General features: G+C 39.1%; 1 protein-coding gene across 3 annotated transcripts in view; it reads left to right on the top strand.

Annotated features, from left to right (window-relative positions):
* strn (striatin) overlaps positions 1-12275 on the top strand; it is a 67244-nt gene that overhangs the window by 25899 nt on the left and 29070 nt on the right. For all 3 annotated transcript variants that reach the window (XM_012962812.3, XM_031901572.1, NM_001142185.1), the window contains 4 exon segments: positions 496-569; positions 2378-2459; positions 2767-2934; positions 11949-12084. In XM_012962812.3, the coding sequence (XP_012818266.1) occupies positions 496-569; positions 2378-2459; positions 2767-2934; positions 11949-12084 (460 nt within the window).

A 12275-nucleotide genomic window follows, 5' to 3' on the forward strand; every position in this document is an offset into this window, starting at 1 on the left:
TAATCTGGGCACCATTTAGAGTAATTTTAGAGATAGAAAAAAAAGGTTTACTTATTTTTTACACCGTTTTATAAGGCAGGATTGATAAAACTGCCATCTTTATTTTTTTCTTGAATGAGAATACTTTGTATATGCCAGCAGTTTGTGCTGTAGGTCAGTATCACTCAGGAGCACATCACATATAACTGTCATGGACAACATGTGAATACCATACCATTTAAGTAAATGTGAAGTAGCTGGGGAGGGGAGAAGCATTTTGGTAGTCCAGGTTCTGCTTGTCAGGGTTGCAGCAATTTGCATCTGCTGTGGCCCTAAAATAATATTCTATAAGTTTTGCTGAAGAGATTTAGCAATAGCTATTTTTTTTCCCCACACGTGTTGGTAAAATGGAAACATTTTGTGTTCATAAAAGCACACTTACAGTAAGGCAAATGTATTTGTCATAGGCACTTGGCTATGCCCCTTATTGTTTGTCTTTTTCTTCCTATTATTCAGGGCCAAATACCACAAGTTAAAATATGGAACAGAATTGAATCAGGGAGATATGAAACCCCCAAATTATGATTCTGGTAAGTTTTGACATAACACAACTTTTGATCTTTTTGTCTTCCAGAGAAAACTGTATGCTTTTATGTCTCCAAACTAGTCTGCCAATATAGGCTTTCTTTCTTCAGTTTCCTGTTATTTCAGCTCTTTTCTGTAAACCTAAGGTTCATATATTCTACTCTATTCCACCAGGACTAGGCCAAGCCAGCCAGATGCCTGCAGCGCGAATTGCAGGCGCGGTCTTACGTTTCTTTGCGCCTTAATGCACGCGTCGCCTCTGTGTGCGCCGGATTGGGTTTCGGGGGAACTGCAGCGGCCCGGTGCCAAGCAGTCCACGGCCCGGCACCGGTCCGCAGACCGGCGGTTGGGGACCCCGGCCCTAGTTAACCCAGCTGGCCACCTTAACCTCCCCCCCCCCCCCCCCCCGTGTGTGCGCTTGCTCCTTGTGAGCACTGCCGAGTAACAGTGGGTGGACAAGGGGTAGGGAAAAGAAGAAGTTTGTGGCTAACCCCCCCCCCCCCATTTTTGTGCCATGGGCAAGTACCTCTTCTGCCTACCTTGCTTTATAATGCAGTGCAAATGTTCTAAAACAAGCAGCTATCATCCCATGACAGTAGAAGGGCACTTTTGGTCATGTTTATAATATATTTAGGTGTCTGTCATTGGGACCAATTTGTCCATGAATGTTGAGTTCTTAAATCACTTGAGGACTTTAAGGGTTGCTTATGCGATCCCCCTGACTTTAATGGGTAGTAAGTACAACCTCTAAATACAAGCATGCTATTTAGATATGAATTCACATACATATGTTTAAAAGGGTGGGATGGGCTCACACAAACCAGTCTACATATTTAATTGTCATCGACTGAATGTGTTTTGTGAAAGGAATTACTGTGAAAGTATTGGGTTTAAATTTAGCAGACTCTCCTATGATTATATTGTATAACCGTCATGGGTCATTACAGTTAAATGCAAAGTGTCTTTTTGCATGTGAAAAGTCACATCTTTCACATCAGGCTATATTAAGTTCTGACCAGAATGAATTCTTTTTACATTTAAAATGTTACCACATTGTTCCTTTAGGGTGCAAGTAGCTGATCATTTAAAATGTGCCATCAAAACTGCTGTTCATTTGCTTATGATGCCACATTTCAGCTCTGAAATAATGAACCCTCCTCACCACTCTGCCCAAACATCTTAAACATTGGGCAGGTAAAATAAAGCAATCTCTGCCTTGATGCAAAACCTCCAAAGCTACTTACTCTATTGCTCACTACAAGCCAATGTTCGAATAATACGTTATGATATTAATTTGTTAAATAGGAATGCTGCTGAAATATTTATATGGTGGTGCTCACTGCAGGGATATCACCCATTACTCATTATACCCCTTATGGACCCCCTAACAACTATTTTTAAATGCTAACAGACTCCCAGAAAAGACCACCAGGCTCACCTCCCACAGTGAGCCATGGCAGTCAGAGTATGGCACACAAAGCGGGCATAAGGCACAGTATGGCACACACAAGCAGGGAGGTATGAACAATGCACGGGTTTACGGGTGTGAATAATGCATAGGCTTATAGCCTGAATCTGAGGTGTAAACAATGCAGGGGGGCAGTTTATCTCAGTACTGATATCATTTAAAGCTTACACAAAGGTAAGCAGTCACAGCAGCCAGACAGATGGGGGGGACCACACTGGAGGGCCATGGGCCGCCAATTGGACAGCACTGTATTAGATAAAAATTGGAGCTGTTCATTTTTATTCTTTTAGGGACAAACATAGCTTCTACATTTTATTCGGTAAATTATTTGTTATTACTTTCTAGATGAAGCAAATGAAAATGAGATACAGCCACCTCAACAGAATAGCCAGTTTATATGGAAACAAAGTCGACAATTGCTAAGACAGTAAGTGACATGAAATAGTACTGTACTAACCTTGCTGGTCTGTATGAAAATGTGCTATATTTTAGGAAATTTTTCCAGATTAATTTTTGGAAGTGTTTGAAGTAATGTTTTACAGTTTAACTTTGCATAGGCTATGAATGAACTATTGTTCTACTGATTTTCTTCAACTGACTGTAGAGGATGGTAGTGCAAGAGGCAGCTCTGCAACTGGTACCAGATAATTTATTAGCATATTACTTTCAGATAGCATTTCAGTGGACAATTATCCTGATGTTTTATGTTTACACTATCTTTTTATTTGTTACAGATATCTTCAAGAAGTTGGTTACACAGACACCATTCTTGATGTGAAGTCAAAACGTGTGCGTTCTTTGCTAGGCCTTTCTGCTGATTCTTCAGACAGATTAACAGATACAAATCAGGACTCCATGGTTAATGGAACTGAAACTGAACTTCCTAATCCACTGGTTCTTGGGTAAATATTCAAGTTAAATGTAAACATTTATGTGTCATTTTTTTGTTAAAAAAATGTCTTTTAATTGAATAATTATATATTATTATTTTATTCAGAAGTTTCAGAGGTTGATGCTTTGAACTTCTATTTGTGATTCAATTATAAAATGCATCCTTAATTAAATGCTTGGATATTTTATTTTCGTAAGTATATTTTGTTTGTACTTTAGCAATTCAGTAGTTAGTTTTCTGTATGCTGAAAGAATTCTAAACTAAAGTTTCGGTCTATTAAGATATTACAAGTTAAATTATTGGGGATTAATGAAAATGGGTAAGGTTGCCTTTAAAGTATCTTTTAATATGATGTAGACTGATATTCTAAAAATTAGCTGTCAGTCTTCATTTTCAGTCTGCTGTGATTTTCTTTTTGTATTAGTGTTTTTGTTCAGCAGTTCTTCAGTGTGGGAAATTATACCAGAATTAACTTTTTAAATGGTTTTAATGCTCCATGTTATATTTATGAAGTAATACCTAAATCTTTTTTTTTTTTTTTTTTTCAATCACTTGCATTTAAACTAAATTGAACTTTTGAACTTACTAGACTTACATTTTGTTTGGAGCAGTGTGAAAAGCTTTTTTTTATCTGAATTTATAACCCTAATAGCTCTGTCCTGGTTCAGTTTACTGCATCTCATTGAAGCTGATAAGATGAGTTTGGCATGTACAGTCCTTTATAAATCCATGTTGGTTCTCTAATTTACTGTGTATAGTGTAGATCTGTATACAATCTTGGTGAGGCTGATTTCATTAGTAAGCCTATGAGTAAGTGCCTCACAAGGCACGAAACGTGCTAGGCTGCTTTTTTGTCCTATTAAATGGTTTCTTGATTTTTACTTGCCACTACTGTTATAATTATTGATGGTTATCTTTGCATAGAAATTATCTAAAATTGCATTTATCACCCCTGACTAACCTTTACTGGCTAAGAGGGGATTATAGGCAGATAGGGGATGTTCTTTTTTCCCATAAAATCAACGCACCAGAGGTCACCCCTTTAGATTAGAGGAACGGAGCTTCCATTTGAAGCAGCGTAGGTGGTTTTTCACGGTGAGGGCAGTGAGGTTGTGGAATGCCCTTCCTAGTGATGTGGTAATGGCAGATTCTGTTAATGCCTTTAAGAGGGGCCTGGATGAGTTCTTGAACAATCAGAATATCCAAGGCTATTGTGATACTAATATCTACAGTTAGTATTAGTGGTTGTATATATAGTTTATGTATGTGAGTGTATAGATTGGTAGGTGTGGGTTGTTTGTGCTGGGTTTACTTGGATGGGTTGAACTTGATGGACTCTGGTCTTTTTCAACCCTATGTAACTAAGATAACCATAGCAAGCTTTTTCAAACATTTTAGTTCCTTTTTCAAGATGATTACAATGAAGCTGTGGTGCTTTCTGTATATATAACATTAAGCTCATAGATCAAATAACCAGAAAAAAGGAATATCCATCTGTGTGGAAGGTGTTAACAAAGTCATATACAAGGGGGTCTGCAAGGGACAAACAGATAAGGTACAGGATAATGTGGATCAAAGTGGCTTGATATAAATTATGGCAAGTGTGAAGTAAAAGGAATTCCATGTGATTAATTGGTCCAGTGTCTCTACAGATGTTTGTATTTCTTGCTTGGTGCAGGCAGTTCTTAATCTACATAATTCACCATAAATCCAAGGCCCAGGTTCAGTCCCTTCTCCAGAAAGTTGAAACTTTTCATTAATTTGTACTCCCATGCCTTTCTTTCATTCTCCGTTTAAAGATCCTTAAGGGAAACTTAAAAGGAGAAGGAAAGGCTAATAAAGAGTTAATCTCAAGTTGCAGGCTTACCTTCAGTTATCTCAATAGTGCCCTTAAGTCTCCCCAAATTGCGATCGCTCAGATGATCAGAAGCCAAACAGGAAAAAAAAAACGCTGAGCTGGGTAAAGAGGATTCCCAGGACTGTTGGCGGCGCATGTGCACATGTCCCTCTTCAGCAGCACGAGCAGGCGCGCTCCCCTTCTGAGATAGACCGGCAAACGTCCAGTTGCCATGGCGATGCGCTAAATAAATAGTGCGTACAGCGGCGAGCCGGGCCATTTGAAGTGGATGCAGCAGGAAGGATAGGCGAGTGCTGGTGAGGGGTGGCTTGGAGTGGGCAGCACAACAGGCGAGTGCTGGTGGGGGGAGCGGGCAGTGGCCAGCGCAAACAGTTCGGACGGGGGGGGTGGGGTGCTGGTTGCTCAGCACACTGGTGGGTGGGTGCCGGCTGGTGCGGGGGGGGGGGGCAGTTGGTTTGTGAGCTGGTCAAAGTCGCAGGATGTTGGGGACGCACGCGCAGTAGAGACGGTGAGGGAGAGGGTATGGGCATCCCTTTTTAAAGATGGCGGCGCCGTTCACTGAAACAAGTATGTAGTTTGTAGTAAGTGTATCTCTGTTAATCTTTCATTAGGCAAGCCAGAAATATAGTGTTTTTACACAGCAATAGTAGTACTATTTAAAAGTGTGCTTAATAGATTTTGACTTTCCTTGTCCTTTAAACACTAAACTTATTTTTCATTTCAAAAGAGTTACCCTGTACTATTTTGGGAAGAAACAGCTTGTTTGGAGAAGACATATAATCTTTGAGTTATAGACAGAGACAGTGCTTTGTTTCACATTATAAGGAATTCCCCAACTTGACAAGTTTGTACATTGGAATTAGGGAGATGCTGACTTAAAAGAATACTGTCATGGGAAAACATGCTTTTTTTTCTAAACACATCAGTTAATTGAGCTTCTCCAGCAGAATCCTGCATTGAAATCCATTTTTCAAAAACACAGATTTCTTTCATATATGCAATTTTGAAATTTCGCACGTGGCTAGCCATATTCTTCATTTCCCAGGGTGCCACAGCCATGTGATCTCTGCTCTGATAAATTTCACGCTTTACTGCTGAGCTGCAAGTTGGAGTAATATCACTGCCCTCCCTCCCCCCCCCCCCCCCAGCAGCCAATCAGCAGAACATTGGGAGGGGAGCAAGATAACAGCTCCCAGTAGGTATCAAAATAGCACTCAACAGTAAGAAATCCAAGTCCGGTTTGGGACTCCAAGTTACATGGGAGTAGGAGAAACAATAGGTTTCTGAAAGCAGTTCTAATGTGTACCACTGGCTCCTTCTGAAAGTGCAGACTCAGGCACAATGCACTGAGATGGCTGCCTACACAACTAATACATTTTACAACTAATACATTTGATGGTTCAAGAATACAATTTTAAATGGTAGAGTGAGTTATTTGCTATGTAAACAGTGTTAAAGTATACCATAAAAATCATGATGGAATCCCTTTAATATCCTGTTGCATAAGCAAATGTGAATGATGTAACTTAGGACCCCCAGGCCAATGTTTGTGTATCTGCTTTCAGGTCGTATTGCCCCCTCTCCCCTGGTCCCCCCACAAGATCACCATGGGGTTTTCTAATATGGAGTTGTGTTTCCTATTTTTGCATAACACATCCTTACAATACATTTGTTGGTTCAAGAATAAAATTTTAAACGGTAGAGTGAATTGTTTTCTATGTCAACAGTGTAAATTAGAAATAAAAAGTATACCATAAAAATCATGACCATATCCCTTTAACTTTCCAACCACATTTGCCCAGCACTCTAGTGATAGTTTTGTGTATTAAAAAGTGGGGGTCTAAATTTGAAATATCTACTAAAGATATATTTCCCCTTTAGATAAAGGGGGCTTTTATCATGGTTTTCATTTCTCATTTCACCATGGTAGCTGCAATAAAAAAAACATTCTGTAAACCATTTTATGTGTTTTGCATATGCAGACATTTAAGCTAGTGTAAACATTGTCACCAATTGAAAATAAATTGACTAGCAAATGTAAACTTTGGCTATCTGCTATGTATATCTCTATGCTGATGCTATTAGCGACTGAAGCTATATATATCACCCTAGCTGGGGTATCTGGAAAACTGTTGATCTTGGCATTTAGAATGCAAATAAATATAATGTAGGTAAATCTATGGTTATACATATATTTGGTATATGCAAGTAATTGAATGATTTTTTCCATGTTCCTTTGTTTTTTCTTGTTAAAGCTTAAGGTACTAATATAATCCCTTGATGGAAAAGTACCTAGAAATAGAGGGCAGCATGGTGACACAGGGGTTAGCATTACTGCTTTGCAGTACCGGACTCCTAAATTTAATTCTTGCTATCTGCACTGTGTCTGTGTTCTCCCTGTGTATGTTCAGATAATAATAGACCTAGCCATAGTACTCAGGGCCAGCAAGTACCTATATTATATTAAAAAAGGGTATATGCTTACACTTATATTCACATTAATAATGTAAGATTTCTGTTGTGAAGGTTGATGTTTCAAGTCTGGATCACAGAAAGTGTGCTTAGAGTGAGGGGTTTATTATCAGTCACAATGTGAACATAACTAAACAACCATACAATTCTCTCTTATTTTACAATTGATGTTTCAACATGACATAAGGGTAACCCTTGACAGTAGTAAAACACAGGTTTAATCGTAAGGGTTTTTTGTAACTGTGCAAACTGTAAAGTTTAAATTCTCCCCCTGAATCAGTTGTGCTGGTAGATACTATAGATCAGTGCTGTCCAACTGGCGGCCCGCGACCCCTGTCTGTGTGGCCCCCCACCTGTCTGGCTGCTTTGATGGCTTACCTTTGTGTAAGCTTTAAATAATATCAGTACTGAGATGAACTGGCCCCCTGCATTGCTCACACCTCAGATTCAGGCTGTAATCCCCCTGTATGGTTTAAACATGTAATCCCCTGTGTTTTTCACACCTTTTTAGTTTCTGCATTGTTTACCCCCTGCAGTGTTCACACCTCAGGCTCAGGCTGTAATTATCCATATTGTTCCCTTGTTCACACCTCAGACATTGTATGTACTGCCTGGCCTATGCTGCCTGTGTGTATGGCACACACAGACAGCATAGGGTAGGCAAAGTATGGCACATAGGCAGTATAGGGCAGGCAGAGTATGGCACACACAGACATCATAAGGGAGGCAGAGTGCTGCCTGTGTATGCCATACTCTGCCTGCCCTATGCTGCCTGTGGGAGGTGAACCTGGCAGGGGTTTGTTCTGGGAGTTTGTTAGTAGTTGGAAACAGCCATTAAATAGTCCCTACGGTGTGTAATTATGTTGCTGGGGGTTGCTGTGCTATCCACAGGGGAGGAGAAGGAGGCATATGGATTTAAGGGTGTGTCTTAATATGACATAATATAATTCTTTCATATATGAATAACTGTTGATATCCCCGCAGTGAGGACCAAGCATTTGGGTTTTTGCTGCACTACCACCATTGTGTTAAAATGGGTGTGGTTTGAAGTGGGTGTGGTTAAAAAAGGGGTAGTGGCCAAAACTGGCTTCCATTAGCGGCCCTCCACCATGTATGCTATAGAAATTCTGGCTTCAAGAAAGACTTGAAAGTCTTAGTTAAACAAGTTGGGCAAAAAAAGTTAAAAAAAAGTTGGGCATTTATAGATCAAGTCCTCCTTGGATAACTAAATTTAGTCATGCAGACCTGGATTTGTGGAAAGGCTACAAAGGCCCGGGCCTAGGGCGGCATAAATTTACGGGAGACATATCACCCAGCCGCACCTGAACTTTTTCACATACGGAGCACTGGGGGTCTAGGCGCGCTAAAGTTTTCTGCTTGTTCAGTCCCCAGTGCTCTGTGTGTGACCTAAAAGGATGCGCTTGAGTGCAATCCTGGGGAAGGAGGAGGGAGGGGACGGGGGCGGCTTCTGGGCACCGTGTTTAGAAAACCTGCGTTGTAATCATGCGCCCCATTAGCTCATAACAGGGTTACAGATATAGGAAAATATCAGCCTTATTCAGCCTTAGTTTAAAGGGAAACGAAAGTCAAAGTCACTTGGGGGTGCCAAAATGTTAGGCACCCCCAAGTGACTTTAACCGCTTACCTCGTACCCCGGGCTGGTGCCCCTGTTAGGAGAAAACAGCACCAGCCCGGGGCACCTGGAGCGCAGCGCTTCCGTCTTCCTCGCTTCCTTTTCCTGAGTGCCAGCGGTGGGCGCATGCGCAGTAGAGTGAAAAGCCGACTTTAACATTTAAGTTCGGCTTTTCACTCTACTGCGCATGCGCGCGCAGCGAATCAGCAGCAAGGAAGCGCCGGCAGCTACCCCGGGCTGGTGCTGTTCCTTCCTCACAGGGGCACCAGCCCGGGGTAAAAGGTAGGCGGTCAAAGTCACTTGGGGGTGCCTAACATTTTGGCACCCCCAAGTGACTTTGACTTTATTTTTCCTTTAAGATTATTTTAAACAGCAAGAAGATTTTCACCCCAAATCTCACCCTTTAAATGACCATCAAGCTAAGGTATGTCTTGAAGAGCAATTAGGTAATATACTTTAAGGCCTCCAGTTGCACAACCCTAAACAATAGAGTATGTAGGAATACGTCCATAAAAAAGTTTTTAAATAGTTTATGGTAGAAAAAAACCTTTTGATGGAAGTATATCTTGTTTAGTGAAACGTATGTAGGTCAATGGCCTGATACTTTTTATGGCACTGTAGTTACTTACAGTTTTTAAATAGTTTAGGGTAGAAAAAAAAAACCTTAAGAAACTACAGTGCCAAAAAAAGTATCAGGCCCTTGACCTACATACGTTTTACTAAATAGGAAATTTTACTTTCAGTGAAATTTTTTTAAGTGAACTGAAATAGCATTGTTCTTTGTTAGAAAAAACTGAAACATGCTGTTAGCATAAGTATTTAAACCTCTACTCTTCTAAATTTGTAGTCTCCATTTGCATCAATAACTACTTTAATCTGTTGGGGTAGGAATGCACCAGCTTTGCTCACTCTTTAAACTTCAATTTGTCCCATTCTTCAAAGCAGATTTGAATTATTTCCTTAGTAGGATGAAGCATGGCCACCAAAATAGTTCCTGAAATATTTAGCAGGTAGCATGGGGAAGTTAGTGTGAAAGGCAGCACTGAGCAAGGCAAATAAAAATGAAAATAATCTCACCCTAACTAGGCCCACTGGCCTTATTCTATACTTGTACCTGGTAAGGTTATTCACATTCTGCCCAGTTCAGCCTCTGACTGCAGAATTGTCCCATCAGCTGTTAAAATTTATCAAGAACCTGCCAGCATGCCATGGAGAATATTCATCATATGTGTACTGCAAGTACCCAGGGTTCTACCTGCTTCGTATCCGGTCCTTTTTTGAGTCAGCATGCACTTTTATATTTCTGTCTTATTTATACATCACCCATTTTAAATACTTGTTTTAATCATTTTTTTTCTAAACAGACCATTCATTTTTCATCATAATATTAACCCCCATTTTTAGGGACCTAATGGCTGGTGGGGAACACTTTACAGTTCCCACACTTATATACTCATTTGTTCATTGTGAGCAAAATAAATAGGACTAGTGTAGGACAATGTGTTCTGACTATTCTTATAGTTAAAATCCATGTATTTGTATTGTTATCAAGTACAGGTATAGAACCAGTTATCCAGAATGCTCGGGACCAAGGGTATGCCGGATAAGGGGTCTTTTCGTAATTTGGATCTCCATACCTTAAGTCTACTAAAAAATTAAAAAAACATTAATTAAACCTAATAGGAGTTTGCGTCCAATTAGTATTATTTATATCTTAGTTGGTATCAATTACAAGGTAGTGTTTTATTACTACAGAGAAAAAGGAAATCAGTTTTAAAATTATGAATTATTTTATTAAAATGGAGTCTATGGGAGACAAGTTTCCTAGGTAATGGGTTTCCGTATAAGGGATCCCATACCTGTACTAATGTACAGGTGTGTAGGCGCATGCACTGTAGCTGCTACAGGTTTATATAAGTAATCGACAATAACTTGGAGATTGGTCACTTATTGTTATTTGTATTCATTACTATTTTTTATCCATAGTCGACTTGCTTTGTTATACTTATCTCGCATAATCAGTCCACTTATATGACATATAATAGGTTTATATTTCAGAATTATTGTGTACGAGAAACCTACACTGTTGCTTAGAACATTTTTTGCAGCTAATCTAAGTTTTTGTGCCTTAAACACTTATAATTACAAAGCAGCTTGCAGTCTCTCTGAATGCATACACTATACTTTCCATGCATTCCTTGGGTTTCCATGACAGTATTCTATTTGTATAGTGTATGTTCCTCACTTTTCTCTTTATGTCAGCATTCATCTTAACTGAAGTGGTTTATTTAGAGTGGAGGTGGTAGAGAAAAAGTCAGTACTAGGTAGGAGTCTGTTGAAGTGTGAAAAGCAGTAATTACCGGTTTATTTTTAATAACTGCATGTTCTTCTTGGATTTTAAGAAGGGGAAATTCCTATACAAGTCTATGAAATATATACAGATTATTGAAATGTTAAAATACATATCCTGTATATGTTTAAAATATCCTCAAAGGCTATTTTATTTTATTTTACAAAAAAAAGTAATGCCTCCTTGGGTGACATTTTTTATTTGCTTGCTTAAATTCTGCTTTATAAATGGTCTCTAGTTATAGCCACCTTAAGTATCTCAGGCTTCATACGCACTAAGCATGTGCATGTAATTGCAGTCTTCAGCTGAAGAGCATCAATAAGTGCATGCGCACAAATGCGCTCGGTGTATATTTCAGTGTTTATTTCAAATCAATATGTTGCATTTTTTGTTCACAGAATACCTGGGCCATAGGGAGTAGAGTATCACATCATAATCCCCTTTTGTGCCCCTATGGCATAATTTTCAGCAAATCAAAAATTTCCTAGAACTTAAGTATTGCTGACTGTTAGGAGCCCAAGATCCTTATATTATGACATAACTTGTACTTTGTGCTTTATTTTGGACAAAATAAATAGTAGATAGACACTAACTTCTTCCAGATATGGTGTATGTAGTCTTACAAAGTTGCTGTACTTTAACATTAAAGGATATGTTTTTGTTCATAATAAAAAAGAAAATGTAATTTTTTTTTGTTTTTCTGAATAACAGAAAGCCTGATATGACAGATTCTGCCTCTGTGCTTGAGACATTTAAGTTTTTAGAGAATGCTGCTGCAGAGTTCAGTGATGAAGAAGATGAAGAGGAAAATGAATCAAGGGATAAAACGATCATAGATTCTGCAACGGTAAATATTAAAATAGTTTAGGGCTTACGTCAGCTACATAAAAATGTTTTTTCTATCAATTTCATTTTAAAATATTGTTTTTCTAATATTTTTAGTAGTTTGCATCTAAATGTTGTACATTACATTACAGCTCTTGCATTTGAACAACTTGGTTGCTTGACCTTAAAATATTCATTGCATAGAGCTGAATT

The sequence above is a fragment of the Xenopus tropicalis genome, chromosome 5, assembly GCF_000004195.4.
Source record: "Xenopus tropicalis strain Nigerian chromosome 5, UCB_Xtro_10.0, whole genome shotgun sequence".
Classification (NCBI taxonomy): Eukaryota; Metazoa; Chordata; class Amphibia; order Anura; family Pipidae; genus Xenopus; species Xenopus tropicalis.